At 36.5% G+C, this 21,447-nt stretch overlaps 1 protein-coding gene across 9 annotated transcripts in view; it reads right to left on the minus strand.

The window, feature by feature from the left end:
- Nucleotides 1-21,447, minus strand: part of RABGAP1L (RAB GTPase activating protein 1 like) — a 776,623-nt gene that overhangs the window by 659,766 nt on the left and 95,410 nt on the right. For all 9 annotated transcript variants that reach the window (XM_059146060.1, XM_059146061.1, XM_059146062.1 and 6 more), the window contains exons 5-7: nucleotides 19,044-19,218; nucleotides 11,356-11,513; nucleotides 10,068-10,178 (exon numbers count right to left, since the gene is read on the minus strand). In XM_059146060.1, the coding sequence (XP_059002043.1) occupies nucleotides 10,068-10,178; nucleotides 11,356-11,513; nucleotides 19,044-19,218 (444 nt within the window). The remainder of the gene's footprint in view (nucleotides 1-10,067; nucleotides 10,179-11,355; nucleotides 11,514-19,043; nucleotides 19,219-21,447) is intronic.

Consider the following 21,447-nt stretch of genomic DNA (forward strand, 5'->3'; position numbering starts at 1 on the left):
TGTCAGTGGATGACTGGATCAAGAAGATGTGGTACAGGGATCCAACGGGATATTATTCAGTCCGGAGGAAAAAAGAAATCTCACTATGTGTGACAACAGAAATGGACTTGAGGACACTATGTTAAGTGATATAAACGAGGAAAAGAAAGACAAATACTGTATGATCTAAACTTATATGTGGAATCTAAAAGAGCCAAACTCATGAAAGCAGGGCATAAAAGGATGGTTATCAGGAGATGGAGGGGGAACAGGAGAGATGCTGTTTAAGGACACACACTTGCAACTAGTAGTAAGTAAGGCCTAGAGACCTAATGTACAACGCAGTGAGTATAGACAACAAAACTGTATTATCATCAAACTTGCTAAGAGACGAGATCTTACGAAAAAGAAATTATAATTATGTGATGTGATAGAGGTGCTAACTATTGCTATGAGGGCAACCATAGCACAACATATAAATACATCAAAGAAAGAAAGAAAAGAAAACTCAAAGAAGACAGCTGAGTAAGTTCAGAGAACAGCTTTTAAAATATTATGGAGGGGTGCCTGGGTGGGTTGGTTGGGCATCTGGCTCTTGATTTTGGTTCAGGTCATGATCTCGTGGTCATGAGATCCAGCCCCACACTGGGCTCCAAGCTGGGCATGGGGGCCTGCTTGGGATGCTCTCTCTCCCTCTCCCCTGCCCCACTCAAGCTCACTCATGTGCACACGTGCTCTCTCTCTCAAAATAAACAAACAAACAAAATAAAATATTACCGAGACTTCTGGTCACCCCACCAATTTTTTCTCATTTTAGGATGGAGAAGAATGATATCCTTTAAGAAAAATTATTAAAGCTTTTGATTTCATAATCATAATTGTATATCTTTCCATAAAAGATATAAATCATAATTTTATATCTTTCCATAAAAGATATAAATCAAACTAACATCTAGGCAGCCTGAAGTCAGTGACTTGAGCTTCTTTCTAAATAAAACAGTAACTTGCTAGAGTGAGGATAAAATAAATCCTAGGTAAATCCAGCAAAAGACCTTCAGAATGGTCAAACATCAAATTAGATCAGCCCAAAAATAATAAACAGTTGAAGTTCTACCATTCCCCAACTCCAGTAGTATCAAATAATATTGGAAAATTATTCTGAGAGAAAAAGAGCCCCAGGTGGTTTTTATTTTCAGTACTCCTTAGCTTGGAAATCTTTCCCTCCAGAAAATAACACAAGGAAAGGTACCTGTCAATCACTCATGCTATGAAGTATGGCACTTAACACGTGAATTTCTCATCATATGGTTTTCACTGTAAGCCAGCAAGCACAAATTAAGAAGCGAGGCAGCATATACTACCAAAACCAGTACATCTCTGAATCACTCCACAAATGATCAAACTACCTTCTGTTAATGATGTGTTATGTATTTTTTAAAGTATATGTAATGGTTGTAATTCCCCCAAATTAGGATCAAAGTGACTCATGGAAATCCCTTTTTGCTCATTGTGTGTCCCACGTTACTCAGTACAAACAGAGTTATATGCTTATGACAAATCTAGTCATTGCATTCTGCTTGCTGTATCAATATTTCATTTTGATTCACATAGCAAGCATCAGGGCAGATCCCTGGGAACAGAGCAATCAGACAGACATAAACGCTGAAGCCAAAAATCTCTTCCCAACTAACCTTCCACGAGGCCTGAAATTGCCATCGTTAAAACACCACTTCTCATTTACAGTAGCCCATCTGCAAAGTATGTATGGTATTATTGTCCTGAATCATTTTATTACAAAATACTAGTCAAAAAACTAATACCGCAAAAACTGAAAAACTCACTTGTCAAGTATGAGGCATAATCAACAATCTACCTAAAGCACTGAAGTAGGCATGATGTAATAGTGATGGTCAAAGTGTATTCTAAACATTATACAAAACTTTAAAAAAAATCTGGGGCGTCTGGGTGGCTCAGCTGGTTAAGCATTTGCCTTCAGCTCAGGTCCTGATCCCAGTGTCCCGGGATCGAGTCCTGCATTGGACTCTCTGCTCAGCTTCCCTTCCTCTCTCTCTGTCAAATAAATAAAATCTTTAAAAATAAAATAACTTTAAAAATCTGTATCAATTAAGTAGTTTGTCAGAAATTTTTTCTCACTATTTCTACATGCGATGATTACCAAAAATCACAGAAATGTCTGCTGGTCAGACACACAGATGACTGCCATTTCCGCTCTGGAAATACAAAAAGAGCTTGACCTGATCAAATCCGCACACTTTAACACTTTAACTGAAGGCCCACAATAACCAGGTTTGCTCTTCTCACACATCTCAGATGACAACCGTCTTGCTTCCTCCCATCAGTTATTACTGTTGGCTTTCTCTTCTACAAATCAGTCAGCATTTTTTCCCACGTCATGGTGTCCCTGGGTTTGAAGTCCCTGAACAATCACCTGGATGCCCAACATCTATATTCTCACTTTCAAATTCTGCTCAAAATATGGCAATACCGGGGCGCCTGGGTGGTTCAGTGGGTTAACCCTCTGCCTTCAGCTCAGGTCATGATCCCGGGGTCCTGGGATTGAGCGCCACATCAGGCTCCCTGCTCCACGGAGAGCCTGCTCCCTCCCCCTACTGCCTGCCTCTCTGCCTAATTATGATCTCTCTCTTTCTGTCAAATAAATAAATAAATAAATTTTTTTAAAAAATATGACAATACCAATTCATTTATCTCCTAACTGGCTTGATTAATTTTAAACTTAGTGGACAATCAGGATTTAGCTGGGTATAATCTTAAAGAGGACACACTCAGAAACCAGGCTTTGGTTTAAAGCCTGGCTCTACCAGTTTCTGGCCAAGTGACCCGGGTTACTTAAGCTCCTTAGCCTGTTTCATGATCCACAAAAACAGGGTAATAATTATAAAGCCTTCCTCACATGTTGTTATGGCAACAGTAGCCTGGCCATCAGAGTAAGGGCTCAATAAATGTTGGCCGGGGGCGCCTGGGTGGCTCAGTGGGTTAAGCCACTGCCTTCGGCTCAGGTCATGATCTCAGGGTCCTGGGATCGAGTCCCACATCAGGCTCTCTGCTCAGCAGGGAGCCTGCTTCCCTCTCTCTGCCTGCCTCTCTGCCTACTTGTGATCTCTGTCTGTCAAATAAATAAATAAAATCTTTAAAAAAAAAAAAATGTTGGCCATTACTACTTTCTCTCTTCTGTCCAGTTCCAAATAAAGCTCAATGTAAAATCCAACACAGATCACCAACAAGACTATTAGAAACTTTCAAGATATGAAGGCAGTCTTCACATGTTCTCCAAACAGGGAAGGAGTCTATCAGGTGCAGTATTCTACTGCTACTACTACAATGAGTTTGGTCAATACTCTATGTAATACTTTTTTATACTTGTTATTCATTTTTCAACAAGTTTTGAAAGAGGCAGTAGAGAGTAAGAATATGTATTCTGATACCAGATGGACTCCGTTTAAATATTAATTGTATGACCTAGGCAAGTTATCGAACCTCTCTGTGCCTCAGTTTCTTCAAGAGTTTCTTCAAGTATAAAACGAAAATAGTATCACCGATGCCTCTACAACTATATCCAGCACAGAAGTGCTACGTAAGGGTTAAGTAGCTAACCACAAAGTTCTGTGTTGCTAGCATTGTGCTAGATATTGCAGATTCTGAGATAGAAAGTCCAGTTTAATTTATCAAATACTTACACAGAAAGAAGGCTTGAGCCCCTGAATACACAGGGAAATGGATTCTTTTAGGAAAAAAATACTTTTGAAAAAAATACTTTTTGAAGAAAGTTCAAACATTGAAAATTAGCATCTGGGGTAGGTGATGGATGGATGCACTGTGAGGTTCAATATATTATTTTCTACTTTTGCACATGTTGCAAATTTTACATACATAAAAGTTGCTTTTGAAAATGATAAATCACTTTCGCTTTCTGAAGATAAGCCAAAATTATGTAATTTGGGTTTTTTTTCCACACCAGTGTCTTTTTTAAAAAATTAATATATAATGTATTATTTCCCCCAGGGGTACAGGTCTGTGAATCATCAGTCTTACACACTTCACAGCACTCACCACAGCCCATACCCTCCCCAATGTCCGTAACCCAAACACCCTTGTATACTCCCTCTCCCCCCAGCAACCCTCAGTTTGTTTTGTGAGATTAAGAGTCTCTTATGGTTTGTCACCCTGCCGATCCCACCTTAATTTTTTCCTTCCCTACCCCCCAAAATCCCCACCCTGCATCTCAAATTTGTCATATCAGGGAGATCATAAGATAGTTGTCTTTCTCTGATTGACTTATTTCACTCAGCATAATACCCTCTAGTTCCATCCATGTCGTTGCAAATGGCAAGATTTCATTTTTTGATGACTGCATAGTATCCCATTGTGTATATATACACAACATCTTCTTTATCCATTCATCTGTTGATGGACATCTAGGATCTTTCCATAGTTTGGCTATTATGGACATTGCTGCTATAAACATTCAGGTGCATGTGCCTCTTTGGATCACTGTATTTGTATCTTTAGGGTAAATACCCAGTAATGCGATTGCTGGGTCACAGGGAAGCTCTATTTTCAACTTTTTGAGGAACCTCCATGCTGTTTTCCAGAGTGGCTGCACCAGCTTGCATTTCCACCAACAGTGTAGGAGGGTTCCCCTTTCTCCACATCCTCGCCAGCATTTGTTGTTTCCTGTCTTGTTAATTTTAGCCATTCTGACTAGTGCGAAGTGGTATCTCACTGTGGTTTTGATTTGTATTTCCCTGACGCCAAGTGATGTGGAGCACTTTTTCATGTGTCTGTTGGCCATCTGGATGTCTTCTTTGCAGAAATGTTTATTCATGTCTTCTGCCCATTTCTTGACTGAATTATTTGTTCTTCGGGTGTTCAGTTTAATAAGTTCTTTATAGATTTTGGATACTAGCCCTTTATCTGATATGTCATTTGCAAATACCTTCTCCCATTCTCTCAGTTGTCTTTTGGTGACTGTTTCCTTTGCTGTCCAAAAGCCTTTGATCTTGATGAAGTCCCAATAGTTCACTTTTGCCCTTGCTTCCCTTGTCTTTGGCAATGTTTCTAGGAAGAAGTTGCTGCAGCTAAGGTCAAAGAGGTTGCTGCCTGTGTTCTCCTCAAGGATTGTGATGGATTCCTTTCGCACATTGAGGTCCTTCATCCGTTTTGAGTCTATTTTTGTGTGCGGTGTAAGGAATTGGTCCAGTTTCATTTTTCTGCATGTGGCTGTCCAATTTTCCCAACACCATTTGTTGAAGAGACTGTCTTTTTTCCATTGGACATTCTTTCCTGCTTTGCTGAAGATTAGTTGACCATAGAGTTGAGGGTCTATTCTGGGCTCTCTATTCTGTTCCATTGATCTATATGTCTGTTTTCGTGCCAGTACCATATTGTCTTGATGATGATAGCTTTGTAATAAAGCTTGAAGTCTGGAATTGTGATGCCACAAACTTTGGCTTTATTTTTTAACATTCCTCTGGCTATTTGAGGTCTTTTCTAGTTCCATATAAATTTTAGGATTATTTGTTCCATTTCTTTGAAAAAATGGATGGCATTTTGATAGGGATTGCATTAAACATGTAGATTGCTTTAGGTAGCATAGATATTTTCACAATATTTGTTCTTCCAATCCATGAGCATGGAATATTTTTCCATTTCTTTTTGTCTTTCTCAATTTCTTTCATGAGTACTTTATAGTTTTCTGAGTACAGATTCTTTGCCTCTTCGGTTAGGTTTATTCCTAGGTATCTTATGGTTTTGGGTGCAATTACAAATGGGATCGACTCCTTAATTTCTCCTTTTTCTGTCTTGTTGTTGGTGTGTAAAAATGCAACTGATTTCTGTGCATTGATTTTATATCCTGATGCTTTACTGAATTCCTGTATAAGTTCTAGCAGATTTGGAGTGGAGTCTTTTGGGTTTTCCACATAAAGTATCAGTCATCTGCAAAGAGTGATAGTTTGACTTCTTCTTTGCCAATGTGGATGCCTATTATTTCTTTTTGTTGTCTGATTGCTGCGGCTAGGACTTCTAGTATTATGTTAAATAGCAGTCACACCAATGTCTTTCAATTACAAACTTTGTCAGGAGCAGTTTGAGGCAGAGGTGTTAAGAATTCTCTTGACAAGACTGCCACCTAGTGGATCACCTTAAATTCCACTATTTACATTTTGTTATTTAAACACCTTAAATACTGCATATAATCTACTAAAAGGCAAGATTCTTTTCTCCAAAAAACATAAATCTGAATCACTTCTCAGCCTTTTGGCTGAGACCAAGTGCAAAAAAGACAAATCTGAGTATTTACAAAATGTCCCATATCACAGGAAATTCAGTCTGTTATGCTGAATGAAGTATTGTTTGTGGAAGAACCCTTAGCTGAAGCTATCTCAGTCAGTTTTAGTTTGGATATTTATAGAGGTGATCAGATAAAATGTGTTTTAAAAAAATGGTGGGGGTGGCAAAGAAACTTAGCATGAGTTTAATAATTACTGCTGGATATATGAACCCAGAGTTGTTAGACAATATCATCAAGATCAATTATATTAACATAAAAGCAATATAGTAAGTGGTCATATATGGAATTAATTTTTTTAAAATAACTCTAATGCTATACAAATAGGCACCTGTGGCTTAGCAACAATAGCCACATATACTGCTCAAAAAAGTGCTTTATCTCAGATAACTTAAGCAGATGTTGAGATAATGAGCTCTGGAAAAATGCCTCAAAATTATTCAGAAAGTAGAATGATGATGAAGACAATGATGTTGAAGATTACGGAGTCTGAAAAGTTGGCTTCTGAATATGAGGGTGGCCAGAAAGCCCCATTTCTACGTTATTATTTCCTGCAATATATTCAGAATACATGTGTAAATGTTTAAGCTAATGAAGAAAACATTCTAAGTAGGCATTCAACTGTTTTACTCATATTCATCAAGGTTTCAAGTTGACCAAAGTTGGAGCTTCTCATTAGGAACAGGAAGGATTGCCTCAAATACAAGCATAGCACAAGCCTCTATTATAGAGACATAATATGCCATTAATCACAAAACTCCAAAATTTTTCAATAATGATTATTAAAAGTTAAATTACTCAACACCTAATGCTTCCTTACGCATGTTACTACAGACGTATTAAATGGAAAGCTGCCTTTTGTTATGCCAGAAAGAAGTTCTGGGGGCATGTCTTACGGATGCAGGATGTGAAGAGACTCCCAGTGGCAAATTCTGGACAATCTGAACACCAAAATAATTAAGTTTTGTAGTAAATTATAAAGTACTGTGGGGAGGGAGAAATTCAGGAGTCTATACCAATAACAAACACATAAGTGGAGATCTTTGGCTTACATCAGAATGCCAAGAGCTGACTGCCAAATCTAGAGAAAGTACAGGAGACGGAAAATTGTAATTTTGCATTCCTCACAGTTAAGACTGAATCAGACAAGATCAGACAAGAATCATGAATGAATGCTAACTTAAGAAGAAAATTTTGATGAGAAGCAGGATATTTTCATATATCTCCCCACAGACTGCTTACTAGTTGCAAGGGAGGGGGACAAAAGAAGGAATTACAGCGAAGAAATCAGACATTCTGACAAATTCTGGCAATCAAAATCAACATCGCCAGTGAGGGACAGATGGTTATCAGATGGTCGTAAGGCACCTTCAAATGTGATCCACAGTGACAGAAACATCACCTACGCAGCAATAAATAACTTGGGTCTAATCACACAGAAGTATCAGATAAACCCCAAATTAGCAATGCTGTATTAAAAAGAGGAAAAATGGGTGTATTCTTTAAAAACGTCCATGTCATAAGAGACAGAGAAAGGCTGTGGAAATTTTCCAGATTAACCAAAGTCAAAGACATATGGCAACTAAATGCAACCTGACCCTAGCCCGAACCCTGAACTAGAGAGAGAGAGGATGCTACTGGGTTAACGGACAAAACTGGAGACAAGTCGCAGTTTAGACAAAAAGTATCGTATGTGCTTATATTAGAACTAACCCAATACTTATTTTTAGGAAATACACATTTCCTAAGAAAGTACACAGGAATAAGATGCCGTGGTGTGCGTAACTTAAATCGTTCAGAAAAACGATTATATGGGTGTGTGTATACAGCTAGATAAGTAGGTAGGTAAAGACTGAGAGCTAGAAGAGAGAGACTGAGAAAGTGGGTGCAAAGTAAGTGGGGTAAAATGCTCCCCACAAGTGATTCTGAGTACACAGGTGTTCTCTGTAGCAATTTTATTTTGTTTTTTTTTAACCTCATCTGTAAGTGTGAAATTGCCTATTTCCGAATAAAAAGATTCAAACATTGCTCTGCCTACTGCTAACAACAATAAAAATTCTCATCATCCTTGTAGGACTAAAATATTCAAAATCAACAATACCTTTAATCTCCAGCTATTTTTCATGCATTTTATGACTCACAATTATTTTTTATACCACTAAAAAAGGAGAAAAGATGACAACCATAATTATAAGACAGAATTAAATAGTAGCATTTTTCCTGTTATCTGGGTATGAGTAGTAAAACCCAAGGGTGGGAACAAAGCAAAGCTAAATTCCTGACATTCTAAAGAACATTCTGAAGAGATAATTGGAGGCCAGACACCTTCTCCTAGACTTAAAAGGACAGAGGTGCCCATGATGCCATCAGCCAGCACCTCAACTTGCCACCCCACCTTCATCCTAGTCTGCAGAACTGGGGTGTTGGAGGTAAGAGGTCATAGTCTTGATGAAGAGGCTCTTCTTTCTCTTGTGACCATCACTAATTGCTTCCACTTCCTAAAGCTAAGTGAAAAGGCATTTGCTTTTATTTCTTCATTTTTGCCACTATAAAAAGGGCTATAATAAACATCCTCAAAATTATGTCCTTACACAGTAGTACTCTTCTTTTCAATAGGACAGAGTTCCTAGAATGGGACTGATGCATACAATTATAGGTGGGGTTTTTTGTTTTAATTTCTAGATGTTGTCAGATTGTTTTCAAAAAGGATGTACACACAATTCACCATTTTCCCATATCCCCACCAGCTCTATGTGTTATCTTTGTGCATCTGTTACCTTACATACATCCTCCTGTCTATTCATGAATAGTGACAAATGTTTTATGCATATATATGTTTATTAGCCATGTGAATGGCTTTCCTGTAATTTGTTAATTCATACTCTTATTTTCCCTTTTTCTGCAAATTTTTAAGAAATTTATGTATATTATAAATATTAACCTTTCATCTGTCATTTACAGTACAAATACTTTTTCAAGAACTATCATTTGTTATTCTTTGTTTATGTTATCTTTTGTCCTACAAGATTTTTTTGTTTTTATATGACAAATGTTAACAAATACATAAATGCACACATACATATACATATTTATGTATTTGTTAATATTGTTAATATATAATATATATATATGTGTGTGTGTGTTTATATATTTAAAAGATATGTATCTATCTTAGGCCCTGACATCCCGGTTACTAAATCTAATTTTTAATTATCAGAGACGATTGAGAATTTAAAGCATTTGTCCTATATATAAATAAGGGACAGCAGGAAAAAGAGATGTAACCAAACAGAGTTGAAGCAGTTATTACTCGGGGAAGAAAAAATTCAAGTTTATTTCTTCCGTCAACTGAGATTTTCAATGAACCAGTTAAATCTAACTTATTTAAGTGGATACAGCATTAAGATTCTCATTCTCATTTTTATTTTTTGTTTAAGATTTTATTTATTTATTTGACAGAGAGAGATCACAAGCAGGCAGAGAGGCAGGCAGAGAGAGAGGAAGGGAAGAGGCCCCCTGCTGAGCAGAGAGCCCGATGCGGGACTCGATCCCAGGACCCTGAGATCATGACCTGAGCCGAAGGCAGCGGCTTAACCCACTGAGGCACCCAGGCCCCTCATTCTCATTTTTAAATGGAGAAACTGAAGTATGGTGAAAAGACACAGTGAGTAATACAGCTTAAACTCAATAGTACGTCTCTTGAAACACAACAGCAATGTCAATACAAGGTTTTGGTAGAATTTAGGAGCAAGCTGCTTACCTTTCAATAGCTAATTCTTTGTTAGAAAGTTGCTGCACTGTAATCACAACCTTCTTCTCTATTCCTTGTTTTAATTTGAAATAAAATTTGTCTCTATCCTTAGGAACAGGACTGAAATATGCAAAAAGAACAGAAATTATCAGTACAATAACACACAAAAAAATCTATTCCAAGGTTAGAATCTATTCTGAGGTTCAAATGAGAAAATACCCTTAGTCTTAACATGCTCTAAACTCTCATTCAGCTAGCTACAAATTTTACAGTCAGCAAAACAAAGTCATTAATTAATTTTTAAATTGGACTTGCAAGGGCCTTACACTTTATCTCTAACACAAGTTAAAACCAAGATTATTTAAAGGACACCATTTCAATTTTAATTTTAAATTTAATAAATTTAGGAATATAGCTTATTCACTTTTTAAGACTCACTATTCTGGTTTAGCTGGTTGTGTGGCCTTAAGACACTAAAACCCAAGACAAAACAAAGTGAGAAGAGCTTGCTTTAAATATCTACCATTTGAGATAACTATAACATACTCAAGTAAATACACATAAAAATGGACAAAGAGATATGGATCAGTACAACTATAATTCTAGCCTAGACGAGACTGACTACTCTTAAGAATTAATTAAGATAATAAATGTCTAAAATATAGGTTGTCTTATCTGAAATGAAAAATCCCCTGAACAACTTATCTAAGACTCAATGTCTATATCTACAAAAAAGCAGACAAAATATCTACCTAATAATTATTGTTAGAATTAAAGGCACATAAATGATCATTAAGAGCATAACTGTGCTCTATAATCTATTTGTGAACACAAGAAAAACATTCTAAACATACAACAGAAGAAAATGTTTAAATGATGGTCAAACCACTACTGATACCATAGAAGCTGATTTTGTTTAAGAACATTTTAATGGAAAAATTCTTACATAATAAAGAGAAAAACTATGTATATACAAGTGTATAAAAATACCCCTTAGAAATAAACAAAAGGAATAAATCAAATATTAAAACCTAGTGTGGCTGACAAAACTATACTTTTTATTCTGCATTTATTATTTTACGAATTTTTCTATAATATCATTATTCTTAAATACTGAGAAAATCATCTACATAAAATATCTGAAAGCATGAGAGTAATGAAACATACTCATTCACCTGCCAAATATTTATCATGTTAAAGCTTTCTACGAACGTTGCATAGCTTCTGGAAACTTTACATTAGCCAGTATTATATTTCAAGCATAAAACCAACTTTTATTCTTCCCAAATAACCTCACCTAAAGTTTCCTTTTCCATCATCTTCTTTTACCTCCAAGGAGACACTGAAGGTGAACACGTCACTGTCAGGGGTAGGAATAATCGAGTCTTTAACATCAGTCACTTGTCTGGAAGAACGTTTGAATGCTGTACAGAAACTATATAAAATTCTGCTTACCTGAAAGAAAAGTGGAAATACCATTAGGCAAAGGTTTTAACTGCATTTTGCTACTCCTCTTTCCTAATTCTTGACTCTATAATTTTCCATGGTCACAATTTACTTCAGCAGATATAGTCTAAGCATACATTTATATATTTATGTTTACACAAACTATATATAAGGTATTTTATATATATTGCTTGCTTATATTCATATATGCTTATATTTATATATGTTTATATATTGTACATAACATTTTATATACCGTTTCTTCTTTAAACTCCAGCATTTAAAATGGTAATAAAAAGGTCTAACTAACTGAAGTTCACTGAAGGAACTATATTTATTTACAGATGTTTCTAGGTCTCAGAATATACCATATTGCAATCAATGAACGAATGGTGTTGGCTTCTAAATCGTCCCAATGAACACACAAAACAAGGTGTTAGCCTAAGTTCTCAATTTCTCTTTTCACTGCCCTCAGCTGCAGAGGGCTAGACACTGAGGCACAGAATAAAGTAAATACTGGTGTTAGCAATAAGCTGACACGGTAATGTGATCTAAAGAGATTCAAGTGCTGTTCCTCAGTGTTGCTGTGATAAAAATGCACTGCAGGATTCCCAGCTGAGATGATCTATTTATTAGTGCTAAGCCACCCTGGTGATTTCTATAAAATATATATCTATCAATGGCTTATACTTTTGCCCTAAAGTGGAAAAGTACTCCGGATCTCACTCTTTTGGAAGTTATTCTCTTCCTTGGCTCCAAAAGAAGCATCAAACCATCTCAAAATTGCAAGCTTGAAGCACAAAAGAACTTCCAAATTTCTCAGGCCACCCATGGGTTGAACAATGAAACCAAGATGGAACAAGTAGAGTTTAACAAAGATCGTACATAATCTCACATGGGGAGATACAAGAGATTCCTTTAAATATGAACAAATCCTTCCCTTTAGATAAAGTGAATTAAAATCATTCACTGAATTATGTGAGTTTAAGACTATAATATTTTGTCATTTGCTTGAAATGACCATTTACATCAACAGAATTTCTTAAAGCATGGGGTCTTTCATTTTTCTGTTTTTGTGATGTTCGTTTATATTCTGCCTTTTCTCATACAGTCTCTCACTTTCAAAACTAAGTGGTCCTCAAATTTCCCACAGCCGCACTTGTATCTATTAATCAATAATTACCCTAAACTGCCTTTCCATTGCCAAATTAAGCTTAACTGACTTACACACTTTATTTTTTTAAGATTTTATTTATTTAGCATACAGAGATCACAAATAGGCAGAGAGACAGGCAGAGAGAGGGGGAAGCAGGCTCCCCGCCAAGCAGAGAGCCTGATGTGGAGCTCCATCCCAGGACTCCGGGATCATGACCTTAGCCAAAGGCAGAGGCTTTAACCCACTGAGCCACCCAGGTGCCCCCTGACTTACACACTTTTAAATGTGTACAAATACTGCCTGCCAACCTGAGGTTCACATCCAGCAGAGCACATTCGTACCACAGTGCTTATAAAATTTTTTAAATATTTTAATGTTACCCAACTATAATTTTATACTAATGAATAAAAACAACAAAAGCAACAAAGGACTGATATAACTAAGAAATGCAGTCCTCAACTCTTCTACAATTAAGATGACGAATTCACACATTCGTTTAATAAATATTTTTTGAGCGCTCTCTGTATACTTAGTATTATTCTAGGTGCTAGGGATACAGCGGGTGAATATGGTGCTTACATTTCAGCACACGTACGTTGAACATGCTTCCGGTAGGGAAGGAGGAATCATTAGGTAAGCCAAAACCAGAAATAGTTAGCCTCAAATGGATACTTATTTGACTTAGCTCAATACTTTAAGTGGTTAGAAAAGAAAACAGAAGCAAAAAACCCACTAGAAATAAGTCATTGAAGAGTACGACTCAAGCGAAAGTGTAAATAGAAACTTTAAATCACTTTTAGTTGAGTACTCCCCATTTCCTAACATCAAACAAAACGTGAAGTCTATTATTTGCTATTTACACATTCAACTCCAGCATATTTTTAAGAAAACATTGTATGCAAATATAGGGGAACACCTGCAGATACACTGATACATTAGTAGAGTCAAACCCCAACCATATTTATTCTTTCTTCTCCTCTCCCATGTCTTCTAACTATTTCGTTTTCTTTATATAAGAGCTATCAGCAAGCCTGCCACATCAGGACACACCAAAAAAGTCAGGGAGTTTGGCAAATTCTAAAGTAGATGGCAAGGCTCAGCAATTTCTCTTTAAAAGGTTTTTAAGTATATGGAGCTGAGCCAGAGTAGTTAAGAATGACTAGGGGTGGGGGAGGCAGAGGAATCAGACTACACTTTTCTCTTTTTAGACATAGGATACAGCAGTACATTAACAGCAATCAAACTACATTTCATCCTCACCATGTCTTATAGCTGCCACTCCCAACAACAAGGTTAAAATCATTTGTGAATTCTAGAGTCTATGAGTAGCTGGAATGGTGACCCAATGATTGGCAAGGTACAGTATCTTCAGGAAAAATGATTATCGATGTCTATAGTTATTGAAACAAATTGGGTAACCAACTATACCATGAAAAGAATATCAAAAACATACACCACGGTCCAACATTTCTATACATGTCACACTATTACACACACACACACACACACACACACACACACAAATAATCTAGAATAGGCATATTCTTTGCAGAAGGGAAGCTTTATTGACAAAAAATACAGTACAATTTTCCCCCAGAAAGCTATACCTACGGAAAGTACTAATTAAACACAAAAGTATCTGTTAGGGTTCTTGATTATAAAGAGGTAGGAGTAGAGCACACATAGGTATGTAGAAAGGAAATATACCAAAATCTTAACTCTGGTGAAATTTTGAATAACTTCTATTTTCTTCTTCTTTATTTCGGTATTTTCCACCTTCTCAAATATGTATTACATGTAAATACTCCAAAAAAATGCTATTAAACAAAAAGGTATTTACTTAACACAAATGACATGTTTTTCCAAGATAAAGCCTTTTCATTAATTTTGGTGAAAGATAACTCTTTTTAAAAATACCATATATTGGGACACCTGGGTGGCTCAGTTGGTTGGGCGGCTGCCTTCGGCTCAGGTCATGATCCCGGCATCCTGGGATCGAGTCCCACATTGGGCTCCTTGCTCAGCAGGGGGCCTGCTTCTCCCACTGCCTCTGCCTGCCATTCTGTCTGCCTGTACTCGCTCTCTCCCCCCCCCTCTGATAAATAAATAAAATCTTTTAAAAAAATAAAAAATAAAAAATAAATAAAAATACCATATATTAAGAAAATGTTCACTGAAGAAACAGATGTAGAAAAATCATTCTATAAAGGGCACCGTGAAAGATACTGTGTTAAATTTTTTTTTTAAGATTTTATTTATTTATTTGACAGACAGAGATCACAAGTAGACAGAGAGGCAGGCAGAGAGAGAGGAGGAAGCAGGCTCCCTGCTGAGCAGAGAGCCCGATTCGGGGCTCGACCCCAGGACCCTGGGATCACAACCTAAGCCGAAGGCAGAGGCTTTAACCCACTGAGCCACCCAGGTGCCCCTGTGTTAAATTTTTAGAAACAAATTATTCCAATAAATTACTCATAGAAGGAACTAAAATAAGAGGCATAACATACAAGACACTTTTCTTTTAAAGATCTATGTATTTGAGAGAGAAAGAAACCATGCCGGGCGGGGAGGTGGCCGCAGAGGGAGAGAAACTCAAGCAGACTCCCTGCTGAGCACAGAGCCCTACATGAGGTTCTGTCTCAGGATCCTAAGATCATAACCTGAGTCAAAATCGAGTCAGACACTTCATTGACTGAGCCACCCAGGTGTCCCTCATATAAGAAACTTTTTAAAAATTATAAAAATAAACTTATTTACGGAAAACACTAATAACATAACTTCAGAATTAATTTCCAAAATATGGCATTTTGCTAAAATGCCATCTCAATAAATACGTTTTGAAATAATATATTCCCTTGTATACAAGGAATAAGGTTTCTTACATAGTGACATTTCAGCAACCTCTCTCCCCCCCCTCAAAAAAACAGTGCATTAAGAATGAAGATCTTCTCAATGATACCCTTGAAATTTACTATGAAATACCTCTGAATGCCTTTAACACTAGGTAATAATCATGCTTCTAAAATGTTTAACACTGAGAACTGCTAGGAATGGATAAGTATGTTAAAATACACAAACAACAAACATCAAATCTGTTTTGAGGAAACCTGTTACACAGACTTAATAAATTCTGAAAGACAGTCAACTAAGCCTTTTAAAAGTATCTTTACAAACAGTTTTATACAATGTATCCATAAAGATACAACAAGGGTACATGTCTCCCCTGGCTTTTTTCACTATGCTTTCTGATATTCTGTTTGGCCTGCAATCCTTCAACAGAAACAGTGTATCACTTTCCCTGAACAAAATCAGGGCATCAAGATACCTGGGGTCGGATTCCCCAACTCTTGCCACAGGTAATTGAGATCCACTCCAGCAGAGCCCTACAAATGAATCTCCCGGGTCTATCAAGTCATATGTATCCTAACCCTTCTGTGGGAACACCTAATCCTTACGTCAGGTCCCACAGAGCTATGACCTTCACTGGCTTCACCCTAATACTACTTGTGGGATCTTAGGGTGAAATAAGAGCATCACAGTGATAGTTGGTCTTGGCAGCCATGCAGCTACTCCTGCTTGAGAAGTTAAGATGTCTTCTTGCTCTTAACCAACTTCTACAGATCACATCCAAGGACTCTGCAAACAATGGAAAACAACTAAGTTAGTAACATTGCTTAACAGTGCGTACTTAGGCAATAAGAACGTCCGTTACCTCTTCCTGAACTATCTTTGCCAATTGTTTGTGCCCATCAAGAGGGACCCAAAAACTAAGGACTAAAGTTGCACCATCACCACAGAACAAGAAACCTAGGAACCATATAATGAGACAACCAGTAAAAGCAACTAAAGACTTCAGATTAATTAAAGTGGGTCATTATTTTTTGAGGGGAAAGAGGAAGATGTTGGACATCTTCTGTGTAAGGCATTATTAAAACCCAAAGGTGGGTGGAATGTAAACTAAATGAACAATAAATGTCTTCATTAAACATAATGAAAAAAATCCATATTTGTTTTTTATAATATTTAAGCAACAGGCAAGCTGTTACTGAAAATTACATGGGTATTCAGAGTCAGAGACTTCTATTTGAAACCCAGCTCTATTATATATTAGCCTTGGGATAAACAAAGTTTAGCCCATATAGTTTATCAGCCAAACCAGAACCCTTTGAGAATAAGATGGGAGTTCTACTAATAATATACCTGGACAACAGACACAAACCAGAACTGCTCCAGGCAGAGGAGAAGATCACTAATCAAAATAAATACTATCTATATCATGGGGATTTTATGAAAGTCAAGAAAATGCTTAGCACAGTGCCTGGCATAAGCTCTACATTTATATTGGTTATTTTTTCATTTAGAAATATCTCTCATAATAAATTTTAATGACAAATGTCATGTATTTCTCCTTCAAATAATGAATTTTGCCACCAATGAACCCATAATGGAATGCTTCCAAAAATGTACTGTAAAAAAATTAAATACATGGATATCACCTCTCATAACTTGCAATGTACCAAGTATCCGCTCCAGAAATATACTTAATACTATTTAATATCATATCCAAAATGGTCAGGCTGAGAATTCCCCCACAGCTTTGTCCATGCTTATCCACTGTTAAAGCTCTCAAAAATGACACACAGTTCCTCTACCCATAAACAAGATGCGATAATCAAAAAGAGAGTTTCCTACCATCATAATTATCAAAAATGCTTGCAAGCCAGGACCCTTTCCATTTTCTTCTGCAGAAGTGTTTCTACATCTCCAAGCAGGAGGTTCTCCAAGTCTTCAAAGTTCATTTCCTTGCTGTTAAGCGCCAATTACCCAGAAACCACACAGGTGTGTTAAATGCTGCAAACATGAAATGCCAGGACTCTACCCTCTGCTTCTTCACTTCTGTAGTAGAGTTGTAAGAGTCTGAAATAGACCCCTTCATTCAAATTCACAGATATTCTTCCAACATATTTATATTCACTGCCTGCTAAGTGCCAGGCACACTTATACTCATTCACTCTCCTATCACACCACCGACCAAGCAGACAGTATATACATAAATATAGAAATGTTGGCATGAAATAGTCTCAGACGTATTTTTTTTTTTAAACAAAAAAACCAACTTGAACTTCTTATACAGACGTGGGTTCTGCCTCATATGGCTACAATCTAAATTATGTGTGTTTATGCATGTTCATTTTAGTATAAATAAAATTAGTCACCAAGGCATAAGAATTGACATATCCTTCATGCTTAGTATCAAACACAGAGAAATACACATTTCTGTGAGTTCCCATGTTGTGGCCAGAAATAAACTCTTGGAAGTCCTGTTAATACAATGGTTATTTATGTTTCATAAATAAACAGAAAATAGAATAGCGGCTTTTAGCATTTCCTGCTGACAATTTATATTTCCAAAAGTCAATACACCTTAGATTTGCCCATCCAAACAAATTTATTAATGCCTTTAAAATTGTTGTAAGCACTGAAGTTCTAAAAGTATAACCTAATTACACCTGGAACTATATAACAGTGTGTTAACTATAGTGGAATTTTTTTTAAGTTTTTCTATTTATTTAAGTAACCTCTACCAAACATGGGGCTCAAACTCACAACTCCAAGATCAAGAGCCATACACTCTACAGATTGAGCCAGTCAGGCACACTGGAATTTTTTTTTTTTTTAAGTGCAACCTATTTTTTCATTTGGGGAGAATCCAACAAATACAGAAAAGAAGGCAATTTCTCCATGTTTTAAGAACCACTTCCCCAGTCTCAGAATAAACCACCAGTTAGTAATTACTAAGAGGATCATTACTAGCATCTTCAAAAAACTTTAAGTTGATACCCCTGCTATCAGTGAGATTTGTATTTTTCATTAGGTCAGTTCCATAAAGCAGAAGTCATCCTCTGAGGGAATGAACATAATAATCGCCAGTGAAAACCATAGATATTTATGAAACAATCATAGTCCAATATGTAAATGAAAGCAACATGTAATCCTCAGTCCAGCAGAAAAACATTTTGTAATAGAGGCTTTAAAAAGTCACATGGACCAATCAACTTGAGAAAAATAAGAACAGAGGCCGTTCTAAGCCTGAGCAACTACTACCATGGTAGGGTAGGAGGAGAGCTCATCAAGTAGGATTTTTTCTGTTACATTTGTTAAGTTGCAAGTGCCCTACCTACAATACCACTTTAGTGCAGTTATCAGATTTAGCTTTCCATCTTTAGTCCTATTCCATTAAATATTAACTTTCTCTTTAGAAATGTACTCCAAATTTATGTAATAGAGTATATGGTGATACATACTAATTTACAAAACAGACTACAGTTCAAAAATACTACCCTAATTCATCTTGATAGCAAATTACTACAGTGTATTATACTTACAGCCTCTTTAATTTCACAGGAGAAAACATGTATCTGAAATTCTTCTGAACCATGGGAACTCTCTGTAAATGCAAAGCAATTGCTCTCTGTTGTCCCATCATGTCCACGTGCACAGAATAACACCTTATAGATCGGGAAAGAAGCTAACTCCACATTGTTGGATTGGTCTATAATTCTACAGAACAGTGATAAAAAGTAAGATAAAATATTAACTATCAAAGAACTAAAGCAAACAGTTCTATTATACTAATGACATATATATAATCATGTTAATTATCTTTTTTTTAAAGATTTTATTTATTTATTTGACAGACAGAGATCACAGGTAGGTAGAGAGGCAGGCAGAGAGAGAGGAAGGGAAGTAGGCCCCCTGCTGAGCAGAAAGCCCGATGCAGGGCTCGATCCCAGGACCCTGGGATCATGACCTGAGCTGAAGGGAGAGGCTTTAACCCACTGAGCCACCCAAGGACCCCTATCTTAATTATCTTAAAATCATAAATATAAACTGGCTATAATTATGTATTAAAATAATATTTTGATATGTTTGTGTCTGTGTGTATATATGTGTACAGATATACATATCTTACACAGACACACACACAGACACATACATAAATTCTTCAACTTCTTTTAACAATTACTTAATTTTCGTATCTCCTATGATGCAATTCATTTACTCCCAAAGCCAAGTACACATTACCTGTGTCATAAAATCTATTGTCACCCATCCCCAACTGCTAGCCTTGTTCTGCTATAGCAAAAGAGATATTAGTACAGAATACCACAGACCATCCCTGGACAGTTCATTTCTATTTACAAAGCACCTATAAGTTTATCTAAGATCTAGTTCATTGTTCAACCAAGACATCTCTTACCCAAAACAAAAAAGGTCAGAGTGGTTCCAAAGGTGAACTTAACAACAGAATTTAAGAAGTAAAAGAAGTCTGTGGGGTTTAGGAGTAAATAACTCTCTGACTTTCCCCTATATAAATCCTAAGCCCTAGGCTGATTTAAAATCTCAAGACCATGTCAGGATCTATGAAACTAAGGGGTACCCAATAGGAATAGAGGCGCAAGCCAAAACACTAAGTCTTTGTCAAGATGTGTTTTGCACTTTGAAACTAAAAAGATAACTTTAAAAAGGCATTTTGACATTTTTAAAGAAATACCATATAAATACTATAGCTACAACTTTCCTTAAAAAATTCAAAGTATTTTAACCAAACCTTATAAATTTATATTGCTATTACTTTAGTACTTAGAACAAAGCTAACATTTTCTCACATTCTAAACCTTAGAGAATAAGGCATTTCAGAAAGAGTTTGAAAAAAGACTAAATTGGCTGTCAGGGAATATTTTAGGACCAGGATACAGTCAACCTAATTTCAAAGATTTGGTACATTTCATTTGTTCATTCAGTAAACATTTACTGAAATCTGCTATGGACCAGATACTACTCTCAACACTGAAGATACAGCACAGAGAAAGAAATAATCTGCTCTTGTGGAGCTTATATTCTAGTGAGGAAGTTAGACAATAAACCAATAAGCAAATAAACATACAATACGAAATCAAAGAAAGTGCTATGAAGGAAAAAAAGGCCCAATAATGGGAAAAAAGGAACAGTTACATGACCTGATCAAAGAAGGCTTCTTTTGATAAAATGTTTGAGGTGAAATGTAAAGAAGTTAAAAAGCTACTGGGAAACAAAGGAAGATTTTTTTAAGCTAAGGCAAGAGAATATGCAAAGGTCCTGAAGTAGGAATCATGATGTTTGAGAAAGTACAAAGAAGCTACTATGACTGGAAGGTAGTGAGTGAATAAAGTTAAGAGAGAGAGAAGACAGGTACGGAGAGAGGAGAAGGGTAAAAGATCAGGTCAAGGCAGCAGTTTCTCAGTGACCAGACATCGTAAGAATTTTTTAATATAATCACAAGTGTGACTAAAGGCCACTGAATGTAGAAGAACATGATCTGATTTAAAGAAACTCAAGCTTCAGATGACAGTAAATATTATTCCTAATTAAGCATAAGAGAAAAAGCCATTTTGCTTCTTCCCAATCTGATGTTAAAAGTCTATGGCTCACTCCAGTTCCTTTTTTTTTTTTCTTAAAGATTATATTCATTTGTTTGAAAAGAGAGAGAACACACAAGCAGGCAGAGTGGCAAGCAGAAAGGGAGGGAAAAGAGGCTCTGCACTGAGAAGGAAGGCCCACATAAGGCTCGATACCAGGATCCTGGGGATCATGACCCGAGCCAAAGGCAGATCCTTAATGGACTGAGCCACCCAGGTGCCCCTCACTCTAGTTCTTGAACCACGGTTATAGGACAAGGGGAAGGCAGGTTTTTATATTGCTTCTGAATAGGTATGTTTTAATTTCTATTTCCATTTATAATATTCTAAG

The sequence above is a fragment of the Mustela lutreola genome, chromosome 14 (genome assembly GCF_030435805.1).
Source record: "Mustela lutreola isolate mMusLut2 chromosome 14, mMusLut2.pri, whole genome shotgun sequence".
NCBI lineage: Eukaryota > Metazoa > Chordata > Mammalia > Carnivora > Mustelidae > Mustela > Mustela lutreola.